Here is a 20,648-nt window from a genome sequence, read left to right as displayed (position 1 = left end):
GGAGGTTTATAATACATCATAATGTGAAAACCCACACCTCCTAGCTCCAGAAGTCCCCTACCCCTATAAGCCCCTTACCCTCTGAGCATTCACAGTGAACTTAGTGGTAGCTGTATCTTTAACACGAAGCAAGTGGCTGGTTGGCAGCCGTTGGCTTGAGGCACAGCGAATATATTTGCCTGTATAAATGTCTGGTATGAATTTCAGCCGGTGTGCTAGCTTTGTGGAATTATCACCTAGCATCCCACCCTGTGCAGACCCGGGATAAACCACAAGTCTCGCCTCTGTGTGTCGATTGGCTTCTGCACGCCCGCTGAAGAGCTCAGACTTGGGACGACGCTCGCAGTGCAGTGAGTTTCTGGGCACCGTTGCGGCTGACGAGAGGTGGTCGCCCCCCGATCCTCAGTCCCTCGCTCCCGGCGGCTCAGGGCGCGCCCAGGCGCGGCCGCCGCTTTCCCCGCCCAAACGCCTTCCCCTCCAGCTCCAGGCACTCTGGAGAGGCTCGTCTCGCATCGCGGTGCCAGCCCAGCGGCGCCAGTGACCCACAGCTCCCAAGACAGGCCTGGGCCCCGCCACCCCGGCCCCTCACCTCAGCGGGCAGGAGCCGACGAGCTGAGGGAGGCGGCGGGCGGCAGCTCGGCACTCTGTGGCGCTGTCCCTTTAAGGAGGAGCGGCGCTGGGACTTGAGGCTGTGGCGTCAGAGCAGGGAGCCCGGAAGTGGTCGGTGGCCACCCATCAGTCTCCACGCGTGGGGGGTGGCCGTCGCTTTGGTGGGTGTCGCGCAGTGCTGGGTGGTCGGACATTAGGGACTCTGCTCCGCGGCCGTGGCAGAAGCTGGCCGCGGCCTACTGCCCCCGGGGAAAGGGGCTGGGGCCGGGCCCTGTGAACAGCCAGGCCTCACGGTACAGGCTGCGCGGGAAACTCGAGCTGCCTGGGAACCGTTGCCGCTAAAATAATGAAAGGAATTAATCTTTGGTCTCCCTTCAGCAGAATGCGTGTCTGGGACCTCAAAAAGGTGTTTCTTTTCTCCTTGCCAGCTGGGATCCCTCTGAAGATGGGTGGCCGTAGCCCTCCTTAGGACAGGGCCCGGGCTGGCGGTGCTGCTGCCGAGGCAGAGTGCAGGGCTTCTCCATCACGGAAGACAGTGAGTAGACGAAGCCTTTCTGGAGAGGTGGGAGAGCAGAGTTCAAACCCCTGCTTTTCTTGGAGTGGGAAAAGTTTAAAATATACTGTAGTATTACCACTATACTACCGTGGAGGGACAACTAGAAGTATCCCAGCGCAAAGATACCATATGCTGATTAATTTCCATTAGTTAGTCTAGTTTAGAAGTGGTAATGATATAAACCTCTTTCTAGTAACATAACTAATGGTAACATAAAAATATTAGTCCTCTTGGCTATACCCTTGCAATTGAAATGGTGTCTTTTATGTAAACAAAATTTAAGACCTTCACGCCTCTGGACTCTATGCAGACAATGTTTTCCTCATGCCTTTATTTCCCATGTAAAGGGAGAAGTTTGCCAGGCAAAGTAACTGTTATAACCAGAGCATTATTTTATATCTTGTCACACTTTATGCCTTGCCTCAAAGAGAGTCAAGATGTACAGCTACGATCTCTACAAAATATAAGAAGGTTACACCAAGAACGGTGGAGGATCCCCTCAAAGTTTGACTCTGCACAGACACAGCAATCTCTAGCAGCCTCAAACTGCACCAGGGTAGGTTTAGGCTGGACATTAGGTTAAATGTTCTCATTGGAAGAGGCTGCCCAAAGAGGAGGTGGAGTCACCATCCCTGGATGTGTTTAAAGGTTGTTTAGATGTGGCACTTAGCACTATGGTTTAGTGGTAACCTTGGTAGGGTAGGGTTAATAGTTGGACCTGATGATCTCAAGGGTCTTTTCCAACCTGAATGATTCTAACATTATTCTTGGGTGTTCTGGAAGCTGACTCTCTTTACCTGACAGTTCCCACCCTTCTGGTGGATTTGTGTTTGATTTTCACCTGGAAGGTTTTGCTCTATTCATTGTGCAGTCCTTGAGCTCAAGCCTAACAAACTGAGAGCCTCAGTCACGTTTTGCTGGGAAGAAATCTCTTTCCCCGGTGCATGAAAACTCAGTGGCTTGCTGGTCACAGTGGGAAGCAGGCAGGGGCTGTCACATCAAGGACATTGTAAGATGCAATCCCACATAGTGTGGGCTGAGTATTTTCTTACTGTACTAACCTTTCTCCAGGGAGATAAATCACTGAAGCTATATTTATTTATTTCAGGATTTTGTCAAATTGCAGTGTTGTACTTCCTGAAACACGCTGTTAGCCTCTCTTCCTGTATTTCCACCAAATCTTGGTGTTCCTATTTTTAGGCTCTGTTGGAAAGTGTTTCACTAAGTTTAGATTGTGCTTGACCAAGCTGATACTTCAAGTGGTACATGTATAGCCCTCCATAACTTTTCCTAAGGGACAACTTTGAAGGAATCGTCATCACTTACATGTTCATAGAGTCTTACTAACTTATTCTTCCCTGCCACAGATACTAACAAAGCTACAATAAGGAAGTAACAGTTTGGAAGGAAGACAAAATTCACTTCAGGGTGGGGGGTAACCTATGGCCACAGCAAGCTTATTTATTGTGGCTGTACTAGTGGGGAGATTTAATTAAATGGGACCTCAGGTCTGGTTTCTTCATTTTGGCAAGGAATAACCATAATACAAAACTGATGTTTGCTTCCAGTTTGGATCTCCTGTGTCACCTCCTCTCCAGTAAGACCCTAAAACTGCTGGGAGAGGAGCGACAAGGCTCCATTGCCTTTCTTTAATTTCTAGGCCATTTTACATATAGAATGTTAGAATGACATCCTGGATGATGATGTGATAATTTTTGTACTCTTCTTAGGAAAGCCTGCTGGAAGAGAAGGGGGGGGGTGGGGTGGGAAATGCAATGAGGGAGATTGAGCAGAAAACCAGATATGAACATAGATGAATTCTGTGGGAGAAGGAAAGGCAGAACTAATGACACTGTACTTCTCCCTTCTGTGTCAGGATTGTTCGTTCTGTTACACAGCAAGGAGATCCAGCATTTGCTATGCCTCTGCAGCCAGGCATAGAATCCTAGAATGGCTCAGGTTGGAATGGACCTCAGAGATCATCTGCTCCAACCTCCCTCCCATGGGCAGGGACACCTCTCAACTAAATGCTGCTCAAGGCCTCATCCAACCTGGCCTTCAATGCCCCCAGGCAGGAGGCAGCCATAACCTCCCTCTCCTGCTCCCTGGGCAACCTATTCCAGAGCCTCACCACCCTAGTACTGAAGAACTTCTTCCTAAAATCCAAGCGTGCATGAGCGGCTTGCTATGATTTTGTTCCATCACTCTTACTGTGTGACACACTTAGCTGGGCCTTTCTAAGTGAGTCACTCCAACCAGCTGCGGTGCTGAAAGGAGAATTCCCTGCAACCCGGGGCTGCACAGGTGCCGTGTGTCCGCTAGAGGGCAGCGCTCTATGCCGGGTCCTGCCTTGCAGCAGCGTTCCCGTGTGAAGCTGTTAAATCCTTACCTCGTTTGAGATTCTTCCTTACCAAATTCACAGCTGGCTATCAGCCATGTTCGAGTAAGGAGTGCTTGGGCTAGATTTTTGTGAAGTGTTGGTTTCTCAGCTTTGTTAAATCAGCTATCATATTAATAGATGCCTTTTTGAGATTCATCTTGTGTTCATAAAACTTTTTGCCCAAGGAAGGGTTTTACTTTGGTTCTCTGTATTCCTTCTTTCTTCTGACATTCCTGTATTCCTTCTGTCTTTCCTACAACGGCTAACAAAACATACTCACTTTCACATCTGTGACCACCTAGGCCATTTATCCTACTGCCACAGGCAATTCCTTAACAAACAGACTGTGTGGTCTGCCATATGCCCCATGGCTGCAGTGATGTCAGTTCCCTCAGAGCAAAGTGAGCCTAGCAATACTAAAACAGTCCTCTCCAGCCTGAAGGAAGAGGTTGCTGCAGACAGTAAGGGTTTAATTCAATCAAGTGATCTTTGGGAGAAGTGATAAGGGTAAAAGTTCCAAATGACTGTGCTTGGTGAAATTGCATTCCTGACTGAGGACACAGCTCTAAGGAAGAGCAGGGAGGCAGCCAGCAGCTGGCCTAAATGTGCCTTCAGGGCAATAGCATGAAGGAACTGGAGGGAGGGAGTTGTTCACTTGGGGATTAACTAGCAAGTATGAAGGTTGTGCTGTTCTCTTACCTGAATTGGGCAACAGATCATTATTTCTGAAGGGGGTGACTGCATTGCTGGTGCTGAAGTGTGTTTAAACGTACATCACACCAAATGCTGCAAAATAACTTGGCCCGTGCCAGGCTATGAGCTCAGGGGCTCCTCCCCATTGTATTAGAGAGCATTCCTTCCCAGAGAGAATCAGGCTCTCGTTATTTTCATAGGTCATTGTCATCAACAGTAGGTGCTGCAGGGAAATATTGACAGTTAAAAGAAATAAGGGTTTAATTAGAGAAGAGTAAAGGTGTGTTGGTGTTGATTTTATCCAACAGCCTTGCACATCAAAGTCTAAGTGTGTTTGTAGACACTTGGTTTCCTATACAGTTTCTCTAGTTTCTCAGTGACTCAGGAATACCTGAGTCCCCTCTGGAGTATTAAGAGGGGCTTAACCAAGGCATTGTAAAGACTTGTGCTAATGAGATTTGAAGCAAAGAAAATCAGATTGCTTATCTATGCCACTGCTTGGTCACTGACCCTGGCAATTTAGTGGTGATTTATTATTTCTGGCATACCTTCCAGGCCTGTTAGCAGAATGCTCTGAGAGGAGCTGCCCTGAGGTTTTTAGGAGTCCCTCGGAAACTGCATTGAGAGCCATGGTAGGGGTTGGAAGGGACCTCTGAAGATCAGCTAGCCATTTCCCCACATCCATATCATTTGTGAGTCATAGGTCATATGGAGCAGCACTCTCATAGCAGCTTCTAACATGCATCTTTCTTTTCCTGCAATTATTTCCTTTGTATGGCATTCAAATCTCTGTGCCTTGCTTTTTGCCGTGGCACATGGGCCAACCTCACACACGTCCTGCAGCATTCTGGGCTTGACTTGGCAGGTTTCTGCTGAGTGTGCTGGTTCAGTGTTGGCTTCATAATGCAGCACGTGTGGGTAGCTGTGTTCTTGTCAGAAGAGCAGTGCACGTGCTTAGAGCAAGTATGTGTTTGTAGTACCTTGCAGCTTCCAGCCAAAATGGCAAAGGCTCAGGCAGAATTCAGTTCTGGACAAGCTGTTCTAAAAGACTTCTTCAGTACGTGGCAGCCAGCCATCTGTCTGACATGTTACTGGGACATGGGGCTGCTTCAGAAATTGTCAAGGAAAAGAAAAGGCAGTGGTAGCACTGGTGATGATTGGAGGCACTTGAGGTCACAAATTTGCCTGTCAGTATTCAGAAGGGATTTGGTGCCCTAGACTTGTCAAGAGATCTTTCATCCTGTTGTTGATACACTAAAGAGAAACAAGTTCTCCCTTATGCTGCTGGCAGTGGAGGCAAACACCTTGTCATGGTTGTCACATCAGGGTTCTTGCTAAGACGGTGTGTAGGGCCAAACCAGTGAGCTGACCAGGAGGGTAGTGGGGCACTGGAACAGGTTGCCCAGGGAGGTGGTTGAGGCCCCATCCCTGGAGATACTCAAAGTGAGGCTCAACAGGGCTCTGGGCAACCTGATCTAGTGGAGGATGTCCCTGATGACTGCAGAGGGACTGGATGACCTTTGGAGGTCCCTTCCAACCCAGACCATTCTGTTATTCTTTGTGATCAAAGCTAAGCCTGCCTCAACTATCTCAGCACTGATGATGTTGCATTTCCTACCTGCCATAAAGATAGAGTATTTTTAGTTGCATAGAAACTTTTTGGAAGCATTAGGTGGTTTGTGAGCCCTTGTCTGCTTGGTGGTTTAGACTAAAGGTGTGAAGCACATGCATAAACTAAAAAGCTTATTGCATTGCCATTAAATGTCTTTGTAAAGAAAATGACTTTGTTCTACAACAAACTTTACTTCTGAATGGGAGGATTGACTCTGAAATCCTACTTTTGTTAACTTTGCACCTCAACTATCCCAAGTGCTGTGTAGATAAGAAAAACAATGTCCCCAGTGAAATAAAATTTGGTACAGCCAATAGTAGTGACTTGTAAGCTGGGAGTAAAATGGAAAGCATCCTAAATTCATCTGTGCCTTGCTGGTAGGATCATATGCTTTTGAACTGCCACAGCCAACGCTGTTTGTACATAGATATCATTCCTTCCCAGTGGTAGTCACTGAGCAGAATCTGTTCTACATGCCAATGGTCTATAAGAGAGCAGGTGTTTCTCTACCTAACATATGTCAGCTCTGAACCCAGGGCTGCTCCTTTGACTTTGGATCAGGCCACATTCATTCCAAAGTCTGTGATCCTGCCATAAATACTCCTTTTTTTTGTCGTTGTTGCTGTTATTAGTGTTCTGCATTATTTTAAAGAAATGATCACCATGATAGACATCTTTATTTGAGTCAAATGACTTTTCATACTCTATTTCTGGGGTTAATTATTTCCCATTTTTAAGAAAATACTGGTTACAAAATACTGCATACAGTGTTCTGGACAGTCTCATTCAGGCAGGGTGTCTTGGTATTGCTGCTGACTACCTACAGAAAAGGTAAAATCAGTTTTGTTTGGAGAGGCTTATCTGGTAATCTTAAGATGCAGGTTTCAAGAAGCAGACTTAGTTGAGTTTGTATAGTCTGAAGAATCCCAGTTCTAATATACAGGGAGAAATAGGCAACATACACCTTCTATCTAACTGGGAAATCTGAAAGTAATTTAGTTAATTAGATTCTCAAGCATCCCTGGGAGGCAGGGAAAATCCATTATCTGTAAGGATTACATGGCTCCTGAAAAAAACATAGTTCCCTCAGGTGTTCTCAAGTTGGATTTATTTACCAAACCAGCATCCAGCCCCCTGTGTGTTCCATCTGAAGAACTCCCTGTATGACTGAAATGCCAGGAATGGCAGTGAAAAGGCTGGTGGAGAAGGAATGATGGGTTAAGGGAGATGATCCCCAAAATTCAAGGTCAGGATTTAACAGATCAGGGCTTTCTGAACTGGGTGGCTGTTAGGAAGCATCTGTAACCTCTGAGGATCTTGGGGCTCCCCAGTCTTTTGGAACATTAGGTCACAAGCCGTCACAACTCTGTTTCACCTTGCCCCTAATTCACCTTTGCAGCATATGTCTCTGAGGATCCAGTTTCACCACATAGGCTGAGCAGAAATAGCAGCTTACTGTCATTAAGGAGGGAAATACAGGTGCCTCATCTTAGCCCTGCCTTTCTCCTGGCTCTGCAGTTCTGCCTCGAGCTTCTCTAACCTTGTACTACCGTTAGCAGTTAGGGGATTCTTCTGCAAGACAGAAACAATAGGAAAAAAGACATGGAAGAAAAAAAAGTAGTTTTTTCTCAGTGTTACTACATTAGTAACTAGTGTGATGCAGTAAGAGTGAAACCATTGAGCATGGTGTTTAATGTTGGATGCCTGCTGCTCACTCTTGTGTTTCAGCATATTTCAGATTACCTCTGGGCCTGGCCTGTAGACTGTGTGGCCATTAGTTGGGCATCCAGGTTGGAGTGTACTAGGTGTACTTCTGAAGCACCTCTTTCAGTTTAGTTTCATCTAAAACTGCCTGGTTTGTGTGCTGTTGGACTGCTCCAAGATGAAAGCTAAGTGTGGTAAGTGGGGACAGTAAGGACAGTTTGTTCCCAAAGAAAACATGTGATCTGAGCTAAAACACAGAGACACAGCCTTAAGTGAACTGAATCATCTCTGCAGGGCAATCAGAGAATCCTCATAGAATCCTAGAATGGTTAGGTTGGAAGGGACCTCAGAGATCATCTCCAACCTCCTCACCATGGGACACCTCTCAGCTAGATTCAGCTCAAGGCCTCATCCAGCCTGGCCTTCAACACCTCCAGGGAGGAGGCAGCCACAATTTCCCTGGGGAAGCCTATTCCTGGGCAGCCTTCCTATAGGATCCTTGCAGGTATTGGAGGCAGCTCTAAGGTCCCCCCAGAGTCTTCTCTTCTCCAGGCTGAACACCCCCAGCTCCCTCAGCCTATCCTCCCAGCAGAGGTGCTCCAGCCCTTGGATAATCTCTGTGGCCCTCCCCTGGACTGGCTCCAACAGGCAGGCTATGGCTGCAAAGCTAAAGAGTGGGAACAACCTGCTGTGCTTTGGCAGGCTGTATCTCTGCTCAGCTGTGAGCAGACAGACCATGACTGCTGAGGTACTGCCCATATCCTAGTCCCTAGCACTCACCTTCCTAACAGCTTGATGTGAGCTCTGCATCACTTTAAAAAAAAAAAAAAAGGTTTGCAGCAGAATCTGATTGTCCACATACAGCAAAATCACTCCTAAAAGCATCCTTGCCCCACCATCCTTTCTGAAAAACTCTGGGGGTGACTCCCAGTGTTAGTAAAGGGTAAACTCTCAAATCTAAGTCAATGGCCAAGATCTCAGAAGCCCCAAAGTTTACGAAGCATCAAAACACTGCAGCAGGCTGCCCAGAGAGGTTGTGGAGTCTCCTTCTCTGCAGACTTTCCAAACCTGCCTGGATGTGTTCCTTTGTGACCTGCCCTGGGTGATCCTGTTCTGGCAGGGGGGTTGGACTGGATGATCTCTGGAGGTCCCTTCCAACCCCTAATGTTCTATGATGGCTTTCCTGCCTTTTTTATCTTGTCACTCATAGCTACATCTCTGTAATGGGTGACTGAATTTGTCAGACAGCTGGACAGTGGCTTTTTTATGTGCAGAAATATATAGGAATCCTCCATGAGGATAAAGCAGACTTTTCCTCTTTCACCTGTTTTAGGACCTAAACACTTTTTTTTTCCAGTATAGCTTCTGCTCTGTCCTGTGCATCTGGAATAGGCCAACACTGTCTAGGCACAGGGTGATCACATCAGCCTCGTTTCTGTAGGAAGCCAGATAAGAGCAGGGAGCTGAGGTTAAGGTTCCAAAACACTGTTTGAAGGTAAACCAGAAGCAAAAAAAAAAAAAAAAAAAAAAAAAAAAAAAAAAAAAAAAATAGACAGAGTAAGTCATTGCAACACCTACCTTTTTGGTATCTGTCTCCTGAGCAGGGTCCCAGACCTTTGAGGACTCCATTTGCAGTTTGTGGAAGGCACTGCAGAGCTAGATTAGGATTCTGCACAGCAGAGAGGGAGCAGGGTGTTGGGAAGCACTCGGAGCACAGGCTTCAGCTGAGCAAAGGGTTATCTGGATCACAGACACCTGTTTTGTTACCCAAATAATAGGTGAACTTCATAGTTAGGCTCCCAGGCTGCAACCTCTAAATCTAAGGAATTTGGAAATTTAAGTGGGACATGGGAAACCAACTTGATTTGGGAGAGAAGGTTTGCAGAAGTCAGTTTGCCATTGGTTTTTAATTTGCATCACCAGATGCCCCACATCAGTTCAGTCTTCTGCAGACATGTTCCCAGTGTTGGTGGCCAGGCACCAGTGGTGTCCTCAGGGCTCAGTGTTGGGACCACTGCTGTTCAACATCTTTATTGATGACCTTGATGAAGACACAGAGTGTGTCAGAAGTAAATTCACAGATGACACCAAGTTGGGTGTCAGTGTTGATCTGCACCAGGGTAGGGAGGCTCTGCAGAGGGACTTGCATAGATTGGATCCATGGCCAACGTTAACAGGAGGAGCTGCAACAAGGCCAATGGCATCCTGGCAGGAGTAGGGAAGTGTAGACAGCTTGAGGCCACACCTTGAGTATTGTGTCCAGTTTGGGGCACCTCAATCCAAGAGAGATGTGGAGGTGCTGGAGCCAGGGCAGAGGAGGGCAAGGAAGCTGGGAAGGGCCTGGAGAAGAAATCTGATGAAGAGCAACTGAAGGAGCTGGGGATGGTTAGTGTGAAACAGAGGAGGCTGAGGGGAGACCTCATTGCTGTCTACAACTACCTGAAAGGACCTTGTGGAGAGGCTGCTGCTGGTCTCTTCTCACAGGGAATTAGTGATAGAACAAGAGGGAATGGCCTCAAGCTGCCACTGGGTAGGTTTAGACTCGACAGTAGGTAAAATATTTTCTCAGCAAAAGTGGTCAGGCATTAGAATGAGCTGCCCAAGAAGGTGGTTGAGTCCCCAAGCCTGGCTGTCTTTCAAGGTGGTTTGGATGTGGTGCTTGGGGCTATGGTTTGGGGATGAGCCTTGTAGAGTAGGGTTCTGGGTTGGACTTGGTGATCCTGAGGGTCTTTTCCAACTGAATGTTTCTGTGATTCTGGAGCTAAAAGATTTTTTTGTGTGCATTTCTTGCAGGTACAGATGGATGCCTCCAAAGAAATTGAGCCTGCAGGAGAGTTCACTTGCCAGCTGTGTGGCTTAGCAGCTCCATACACATACTATGGGCAGAAGCCACCAAACACACACTCCCTTGTGTGAGTAAAGTCTTGCATGTTACAGATTCAGTTTGTGCTGTGAGTATTGGTAGGCTTGTACTGTGGAGTCACCTGCACTGCCTGAGCCTACTAACACTCCCTTCTTTTTCCAAAGGGAAGAAAGGGGGAGAATTGTCAGCATTGACAGGAAAGACAAAAAAAGGATCTCTCCCATCCTGCTTCAATAGCCTGCAAAGATTTTAACCTGTTTCCTAGCTCCTACTATTTGCACATACCCTTATTTTCTGGCCAGAATAGTGTTGACTGTCAGCCTGGCGTTTCTGGGAATAGCCCTTTCCTCACAGCTGTGTCAGCTGCCCAACATGTAAACACAGCATGAATTCAATCCAAAAATTTTTCAGAGCTGTTAGCCAGGGAGTTTGGAACAGCAATGCTTTTTTGCATGAATTAGACAGTTGGTTGGCAGGTTGTAGGAGATGACAGTATGTGGAAATTTAGTACATATTTACATTTTAGAAGACAAAGCCTTTTCCATCTCTGCTAAGTAAGGGTAGTTTGATCAGAAAGTAGGCAGTTAGGACTGTGCAGACATTAAACTCCCCATAACACAAACATTTACCTTTAAATATATGGGTAGCTCCATTGAGTCCATCCTGGTTAACAAACCCATCAGGCAGACATGCTCAGGAACTCATCAGAACTGGAAGCCAGGCATGTACTTAAGGGTTCACCCCAATAACACTGCTTGGCTTCTAATAAAATGGTAAAAGCTGTTGATCACCACCTGCCTGGGCTGTTTTCCTTGGGCAGCTATATTTTTATCATTCCAAATCACAGAGTCATAAAATGGCTCAGGTTGGAAGGGAGCTCAGAGATCACCTACTCCAACCTCCCCACCACGGGCAGGGACACCTCTCAACCAGACTCAGCTGCTCAAGGCCTCATCCAGCCTGGCCTTCAACACCCCCAGGCAGGAGGCAGCCACAGCCTCCCTGGGCAGCCTGTGCCGGAGTCTCACCACCCTCACACGGAAGAACTTCTTCCTCAGCTGCAGTCTAACCCTGCTCTGCCTCAGCTTCCAACCATTTCCCCTTGTCCTGTCTCTGACACCCTCAGGAAAAGTCCCTCTGCAGCCTTCCGGAGGATGCCTTCAGCTATTGGAAGGCAGCAATAAGGTTCCTTCACAGTCTTCTCCAACACCCCCAGCTCCCTCAGCCTATTCTTGTAGCAGAGCTGCTCCAGCCCTTGGATCACCTTTGTGACCCTCCTCTGGACTCACTCCAGCAGCTCTGTGTCCTTCTTATGCTGGGGGCACCAGCGTGCCACTGGTTTTCCCTCTTCTCAGCAGAGCAGTAGCCTGCCTTTGATCAAATCCATTCTGTCTAGAGTCTGAATCAAAGCTGAACATGCACCTTACCCTCAGGCTATCCAAGATCAGCTGTTAACACATCAGCTTTTTTTTGATTGCTGAGATTCCAAAACAAAAGAATAATGCTGAAGCCTAGCACTTCTGTATGTGCATACAAGAGGTAGCTTTGCACACTCTCTTTATTGGCTTGCTTTCTGGCTTGCTCACGTGTCCTCAAGGCACTGTGCCAGGCATGAAGACTTATACAATGCCCAGGTCTCTGCACTGATGATCACTGCATTGAGACTGTGACTCTTGCAAGGGGAGCTTTACAAAGGTGATCCAGTCTGTGTCACTAGGAGATTGGTTGACAAGGTGACCTGCCATGTTGAGATGCCTGATCTTTCCCAACAGTGGAATGCTCAAGCCATGCTAATGTTTTTTGATTGAGTATTGTGATGGTTTTAAGACTGTCTTTTTAATTTTTCTTCACAAAGCTCAAGCAGAGAAAGTGAAAGGATGTAAATAAATCACTATTGGGTGTAAGGCAGCAAAACAATGATTGTTCTAAACACTTCCATTGGGGAGGTAGAAATGTTTAAGAATCTCTACTCAAAACAAGGTTGGGGAGTTGGGGAGTTGGGCAGTCTCAGTTTGCTTGCTGGGCTTTTGTCTGTTTCTTCCTTTCTGGCTGAAGATAAGACACTGACCTTGACAAGCTAAGTCTAACAGGCTCTCTGCTTCTTGACTCTCTGCCTTCTGCCAGGGGTGTCTGGGGGGAGTCCTTCTGGTCTGGGGGGGAGGCCCCTTGGGGGAAGCAAAGGAGGTTTGGTTGTGCTTTTCTGTTGATTGTACCTATTTGTAACTGTTGTGAATAGTGTCTGTTTGTACACATTCATTGCATTTCATCATAGATTGTAGTTTTTCTTGTAAATACAGCTTGCATTTGCTTCCAGACTGAGCTAGCCTGCTCATTGTCTGTGTGGGATGGGGATTTCAGCTCTCACACTGTTACAAGTGGAGAGAAAAAGGAAATACTAGGAAAAATGTGTTTACTGAAAGAGTGGTCAAGCACTGGAACAGGTTACGCAGGGAAGTGGTGGGGTCAGCATCCCTGGAGGTGTTCAAAACTGAACAGACATGGCACTTTGGGACATGCTTTAGTGGGCATGGTGGTGTTGGGTTGAGGGTTGGACTTGATTATCTTGGAGGTCTTTTCCAACCTTAATGATTCTACAATTCTATGAAAAAGGAATACACTCAGAGACACACACATCTGTGTGTGTGTGAAGGCAAGGAGCAGGCAGTATGTGCTAACAGAGTATCTTTTAAATATATATTGTATTCCATATTACTACAGGATCCAAGTTTAAGTCCAAGAATAAGCCAGCCTTGCAGGGTGCTCTGTGCAGACAGACACCCAGCTGACTTCTGTAACATTTTGCCTGCAGCTCCCAGGAAGAATAAGGCCTTAGTCTTTCCCAAGCAGATTGCCACATTATTAATAAAAGCACTCCCTTAATGCCCTGGAGCAAGTCTATGACATAAACCAAGCATATTTCAGGTCATTGCAATGCTCTGTGCCAGTTGTTCACACTTCGAAGAGGTGAAAATCTTAGTTATGACAGTGCTGTGAAGCTAAGAGCAGCAAATCCTTTGGAATTTATCCTCACGTGCACACAGCTTTGGAAGAGAACTTGTAATTAAGAGCAGTGCAATAGAAATGATAACTTGACAAGGTACTGAAGGCATGCCATAAAAGTGGAAGTCAAGAAAATACTTTAAGGTAGAGCTCTGAGAAAAAGAGAGTAAGGTGCCATTGAGAGGACCACCAGCTGCCCTAATCTTGGAAGATGGATACAAAGTGCAGGCCAAGCAGTTCAAGGTGAATGAGTTGATACCTTTTCAGCCTCCACATTTTCCCCATTTTAGCTCTCCCCTACTGTGATATCTGTCCTTTAAAAGCTGAAATTCCTTTCTTACAGGATTTTGGAAGAAAGCTATGTGATGAAAGATCCTTTCACTCCTGACAAGAGCAAGTTCCTCATCCTTGGGTCTCACTGCAGTTTGTGTGGCAGACCAGTGTGTGTTGGTGCAGTAAGTAACAAGCAAAACAAGCTTCTTCAGTCATCTATCTTTGTTCCTGGTGACCTGTTAAAGAAGGACCAAACAGCAAAAACACAAACAGCCTATTTTTAAGTCAAGCTAATTGCATGCTCTTGTAGATTCCCCAAGAGAAAGCTCTCTGTACTAAATGCTTAGCATCTTGAAGTGTTCTATTTACAGATGAGCACAGCCCAGCCTCAGTGAGTGCTCTTTTCCACTAGCACAAGGAAATGCAAGGGAGATCACGTATCACTTCAAGACCTTTAAGGTTCAGTAGACCATACTATACCAACAGTAGACTTGTTTTTTTTCTGTAAAGGGAACACAAACACCCCTGGATCCTGCACACACAGCACAGGGCTGTCAGCCTGTTTGCAAAAGCTGGTGTAGAAAGTGAGCAGGGAGTAGTTATGCAGTGCCATGATAGCTTTCCAAAGAAGAATGGATTTGAGTAGCAGCTAGTAGGCAATCTTAAAACTATGACATCTGAGTGCAGTCCAGAAAGGTGGTGTAAAATTACAGCTGTCTTGATTCCTCCTCACTGCAGAACTGGCCCCTTTCTTTATTGTGAGTTCAAAGCAAAAATGAAGACAAATTATGACACAATGATCAGTGTCTGGAGGCTGTACTGTGCTTCTTTGAGGCAACACAATGAATTGAGAAAATTTAGGTCCCATTCCTTTCCCTTGGCAAACCAGTTCTGTGGCTGCAAGAGAATCAGGACTCGTGCAGTACCCAGGATTCGTGCAGGATCCAACCCAGGATGAGATGTCGCCAGCTGGGTTACACAGACAGCAGCCTCCATTTGTGGGACCAGACATCACTGCTCTAACAGCAGCCAGATCCTGGCATTCTCTTTCAAAGGGGTTGTTTGCTATCCTAGAGTAGTGTGCTTGAATCTCAAGTGCAGCTATTAGCAAGAGCACGCCTTGGGTTTAGGCAGCAGCTTTAGCAGTGGTCACATTCAACCCTTTCAGCCAGTTCTGTCATGGCAGTGGTTAGGAGCCAGCTCCACAGACATAATCCTTACTGCAAGTAACTACTAGTGGGAGTTAGGCTTACTAAACACTTTGTGAAAATGTAGAGGTTTTTTTCATGTTTGTTGCTGGTTATAATTCTGAGGGGACAAAGGGGCACCTCTGGCCTCCTCAGACCATGAGGTGAGATAATCTGGGCAACTGAGACAGCTCCTATGCAGATGCCAGATGGTTTCTGCGTGGGGACTTGAGGAAATCCTAAGGAGAATCAAGGGTGGAGTTACACTGACAACGTTAGTAGGGTTGGACCAAACACAGCCAAGAGGAAATTGGTGCACTTGGACAGCTTAGCAGTTTTCTGACTTCCACCAGGTTTGGTCCACTGTCCTAAGAAAATCACCAAAAGCTCAGACTAGAAATGGCAGATGAGTTGGGTTTTTTCCTTTATGAAGTGACCTGAGGACTGCAATGAAGTCAGGTGACGCATCACTGCTTTCCGATTGCATCTCTGATAGTTGGGCTGAAGTTTCCAGAGCCAAGTGCATGTTTCCTAATGAAGGTGGGGCTTTGTGTTTTAAAAGATTGATAAATTGTTTCAGTTCATCTAGGGCATGGCAATCATAGCATCCTAGAATGGCTCAGGCTGGAAGGGACCTCAGAGCTCATCTGCTCCCCACCATGAGCAGGGATGCCTCTCAACTAATCTCAGCTGCTGAAGGCCTCATCCAGCCTAGCCTTCAACACCCCCAGGCAGGAGGCAGCTAGAGCCTTCCTAGGCAGCCTGTTCCAGAGTCTCAGCACCACCACCAATGTATAGAAGATATCAGCAGAACTAGCAGAAGCCTCTTCTGCTTTTGACATTCATTCCTGTTGTGGAAACATGTCAGTCATTTGCTTCTTGTTATCTGAGTCTTCAAGGTCCCCATGATGGTATCACTCAAAGCAAAACCCTGATTGTAAATGATTGAGAATAAATTTCTTACCAAACTGGCCAGGCCACGTAGTGAATCACACAAGTGGCTGTGGTTTCAAAATGTCTTTAGCAATACTGCTTAGGTAACATTGAGAGAGATCTGCAGAAATTGTAATTAAAAAAACACCCACACCACACAGCAGGTAAACACAGGCTGTTGTCTTTCATGTAGGGAGAATTTAGAGTTCAGAGATGTAAAAACTTATCCAAGGCAGAAGAGAGAGCCAAAGGCTGGATAGTATCTCTGTGGATTGGTTTTGGTGCTTGCTTGTGCTTGACCCAAGGAGATCAACTCAGCCCTGTGCTGAGTGTTTCCATAATGTTCACAGAATCCTAGAATGGCTCAGGTTGGAAGGAACCTCAAAGATCATCTGCTCCAACCTCCCCGCCATGGGCAGGGACACCTCTCAACCAGACTCAGCTGCTCAAGGCCTCATCCAACCTGGCCTTCAACACCCCCAGGCAGAAGGCAGCCACAGCCTCCCTGGGCAGCCTGTGCCAGAGTCTCACCACCCTCACACTGAAGAACTTCTTCCTCAGCTGCAGTCTAACCCTGCTCTCCCTCAGCTTCAAACCATTTCCCCTTGTTCTGTCTTTAGATACCCTCAGGAAAAGTCTCTCTGCAGCCTTCCTGCAGGATCCCTTCAGGTACTGGAAGGCAGCTCTAAGGAACCCCCAGAGTCTTCTCTTCTCCATGCTGAACACCCCCAGCTCCCTCAGCCTATCCTCACAGCAGAGCTGCTCCAGCCCTTGGATCATCTTTGTGGCCTCCTCTGGACTCTCTCCAACAGCTCTGTGTCCTTCTTCTGCTGGGGACACCAGCACTGGATACTACTTTCTGTTCAAGATCTGTGGAAAAAAATTTAAAGGCATAGCCTAAAATTACCTCAGAATTGAAGGTGAAGGAAAGAAAGCTTTCTTGGACCTTTTTGGTAAAGAAGCTGGGCCAAGTTGATGGAATATTTTCAGTGACAGGTTTCTTTCATCTTTATGTTCCTTCAGAATATAACTGGACTAACCTGTGGCAAAATGAAGACTTTTCTGACCTTGGCTTTGGCAACAGGGTTTGGTTTAATTTGCTGGCTTTGATATCAAAAGATTCCAGGCTTTCATGAGACAGCTTCTGCTAGCTGACAATTCTTTCCTTACAGTTGCTGTGCCAAGGAAGATCAAGACTGGGGAACTAACTCTTCTGATTAATGCTCATAAAGTCACTTCTCCAAAGTGAGCATTTTTACAAGGCCTTCTGGTTGTAGGATGAGGGGAAATGGCTCCAAGCTGGAAGAGGTGAGACTTAGACTGGATGTTAGGAAAAAATCCTTTCCAGTGAGGGTGGTGAGTTACTGGAACAGGCTGCCCAAAGAGGTTGTGGAGTCTCCCTCTCTGGAGACATTCAGAACTTGCCTAGATGCATTCCTGTGTGACCTACTGTAGGTGATCCTGCTCTGGCAGTGGGGGATTGGACTAGGTGATCTTTTGAGATCCCTTCCAACCCCTAACATTTTGTGATTCTGTTGTGGATGTCCCCTCCCTGAAGGTGTTCAAGGCCAGGTTGGACAGGACATTGAGCAACCTGGTCTGGTAGGAGGTGTCCCTGCCCATGGCAGGGGGGTTGGAACTGGATGATCTTTGGAGTCCCTTCCAAAGCAAACCATTCAATGATTCTATGCACAGTCTCTTGAGTCTCAGTTACTTTACTGCAGTCAGCTTGGGCAAAATCCCACAAAAAAGGAAGCTAATAAAAGTGCTTTTCAAAGTCCTAAGGAAGGTCAAGTCCCCTTCTTCCTGTTTCAAAAAATGGGAAAGGAAATGGTAAAACCTGACCATCTGAGTCATTTAACACAGTTAGTTGCTAAACTACTGTCTATCAGATTTGAAAAGCCATGGCAATCTGGTGAAGTCCCCCTCCTGCCTTAGTCATGGAAGTGGTGAAACATACTAACCTCTGAGCATGAGGGAAATCTTTGAGCACTGGAACTGGCTGTCCTGAAAGGTTGTGGAATCTCTGGAGATGAACAAAACCTGTCTGGATGAGTTCCTATTCAACCTCCCTTAGGTGGAGGGTTGGACTAGATGGCCTCTGGAGGTCTCTTCTAACCTCTACCATTCTGTGATTTTTAATTATCCAGTTAAACACAGCAGCCTATCAGGATAATGGTCAAAGGGCTGGACTGTACCCAGTAAGTGCAATCCACATGTTGTGCAAAACAACATCTAGGCTGAACAATCCCACAGCTGAAGGAGGCTGACCAAGCCTGTGTGGCCCCAGCACCCAGGTGTGCAATGGTTCATATTGTGTAAGCCCCATTGGCCAAAGTCAGCCAGAGCTGGGCATTCAGTTCAGCTCCAAGAATGTAGGCTGAGCACCAGCATGGCTGTGAGGAGCTGCATTTTACCAGCAGGGGCCCCACTGGCAGAACATGAAAAACCTCTTCCCTCCTTTGCTGCTGTCCAGTGGTGCAGAGTCCATCACTGTGGGCCAGGAACTTCACCTGGAGACAGGGGCAGCTGTGTGCCATTTTGCAATGCAAACAGGAATAGCAAGGCCAACTTCAACCCTAATCGTCCCTTTTTAATTGGCAGCTTAAAGAATTAAGGCTACCAAGAGACAAAAAACAATAGGCTCTGGAGGTTGTGCAACTGAAATCCAGATTGAAGGCTTTTCATAGACCAAGGCCTCACAGTAGCTCTGAATATGAAGGTGCCTGGCAGTCAGAGCAGAAAGGGACAATAGATGGAATTGTTCTGGTTGGAAAAGACTTTAAAGAGCATTGAGTCCAACCATTATCTAACACTACTGAGTCTGGTGCTAAACCATGTCCCACAGCACCACATCCATGCATCTCTTAACCATGTCCAGGGAAGGACTCAGTCACCTCCCTGGGGAGCCTGTTGCAATGTTTGAGAACCCTTTCAGTCAAGAAGTTTCTTCCAATATCCAACCTAAACCTCCCTGGGTGTCATTCCCTCTCATCCTGTCACTTGTTACTAGGAAGAAGAACCTGAAGCTCACCTGGCTCCAATGTCCTTTCAGGTAGCTGTAGAGAGTCAGAAGGTTTCCTCTTCAGACTGAACAACCCCAGCTCTCCCAGCCGCTCCTCAGCAGACCTGTTCTGCAGACCCTTCACGATGAAGAGCTGCTGTTCCTCACATTTGGAAGTCACACAGAAGCAGGCTGATTGTGGGTTTTGATGTCATCATCTGCTGAATCTGCTGCTGAAGTCCAGATAGTGACATGGGAAACAAAAGCAAGAAGAGGAGCCCAGAAATATCCAAGCCAAGCCTCAGGAGAAAGGCCAGTTGCAAATGACCATGGCAAGAGGAAAACTTTTCCATTTGGGGTAAACCCCATTACTCCCCAAAAGATGTCCTGATCCATCTGAGCTGATGTATTTATTCATGTTTAAATCCCCAAGAATAATGCATCAGCAACACCAGCTCCAGCTTACCTGCTATATCCTGTTTGGAATTTAGTGATCAGTGCACTGGGAGAACCATGGACTTTGGTCTGGCCACAGGGCAGAGGGATAAGACATAAGTTAGCTGCATGTCCAGTTGTCCAAACTCTGTACTGCAAGGAGATTAAAATACGCCATCAGTTTTTAATTCCTGTTAGTCAGTCACTGACTGTCAGCCTCCAGTTCTGGTGTCCTCAGCAGAAGAAGGACACAGAGCTGCTGGAGAGAGTCCAGAGGAGGACACAAAGGTGATCCAAGGGCTGGAGCAGCTCTGCTGTGAGGATAGGCTGAGGGAGCTGGGGGTGTTCAGCCTGGAGAAGAGGAGACTCCAGAGGCACCTTAAAGCTGCCTGCCAGTACCTGAAGGGATTCTCTAGGAAGGCTGCAGAGACTTTTCCTGAGGCTGTCTAGAGACAGGCCAAGGGGGAATGGTTGGAAGCTGAGAGAGAACAGGGTTAGACTGGAGATGAGGAAGAAGTTCTTCAGTGTGAGGGTGGTGAGACTCTGGCACAGGCTGCCCAGGGAGGCTGTGGCTGCCTCCTGCCTGGGGGTGTTGAAGGCCAGGCTGGATGAGGCCTTGAGCAGCTGAGTCTGGTTGAGAGGTGTCCCTGCCCATGGTGGGTAGGTTGCAGCAGAAGATCTCAGGTCCCTTCCAACCTGAGCCATTCTGTGATTCGATGAAACGATTCTTGAAGGACAAGCCTGATTGAAGGATTTGTTACTGTGCTTCGTAGCAGTGAGCTGATGAAGGTCACTCTTTAAGAGGAGCAATATGACAGCAACTGTTATGGACCCAGCTTTTATTTGTCACCCAGTTAGCTCAAAGCAGATGTTAGAATTATTGAACAGGAAGAAGTAAAATTGCTGGAATAGTTTAACCTAGCAGAATAATTTAATTTAATTTAGAAGAATTGTAAATATAGATGTGGTTTAATGAGGCTAGAATTTAAGCAGTTCCAGTTTGTGCATCCTGCTAACACTATTCTGTTTTGTTTTTTCACAGGAATGTAGCCTGTTCTACTCCAAAAGGTTCTGCCTTCCTTGTGTGAAGAAAAACCTAAGGGCCTTTCCTTTGGAAATACAAGAAGATATGGAGAAAAGGAAGTCCCAGCAAAAATCCTTGCCCAGTGGAAAAATGGATACAAGAACATAAATCCTGAAGGACCAAGAGAGGGAGTTCTCTGGCTGGGGTTTCTCCTCTCCTTTTGGAGACTATCATGTTGCTCCTTTGGAAGAGGTGACCTTCATCAGCTGGCTACTGCACAGTAGCACATTTCCTTACAGCTGGCTGGGCTCCAGGCATTATCAGGCAGCAAGTGCAGGGCCAGCAGCACAGCCTCAAGGTGCTGAAGAGCCATAA

The 20,648-nt window shown here is 46.8% G+C and overlaps 1 protein-coding gene across 1 annotated transcript; it reads left to right on the top strand.

Moving 5' to 3' along the window:
* The first annotated feature begins 1,127 nt into the window (after positions 1–1,127).
* Positions 1,128–20,441, top strand: CDPF1 (cysteine rich DPF motif domain containing 1). Its single transcript, XM_054399891.1, has 4 exons — positions 1,128–1,144; positions 10,348–10,466; positions 13,761–13,872; positions 20,292–20,441. Exons 2-4 carry the CDS (start codon positions 10,354–10,356, stop codon positions 20,439–20,441), a joined length of 375 nt encoding a protein of 124 aa, XP_054255866.1. The 5' UTR covers positions 1,128–1,144; positions 10,348–10,353.
* Positions 20,442–20,648: the final 207 nt, after the last annotated feature.

Source organism: Indicator indicator, chromosome 3 (genome assembly GCF_027791375.1).
Source record: "Indicator indicator isolate 239-I01 chromosome 3, UM_Iind_1.1, whole genome shotgun sequence".
Taxonomy (NCBI): Eukaryota; Metazoa; Chordata; class Aves; order Piciformes; family Indicatoridae; genus Indicator; species Indicator indicator.
Note: the sequence above shows the minus strand (reverse complement) of the source record. Positions and strands in the feature narration are given on the sequence as shown.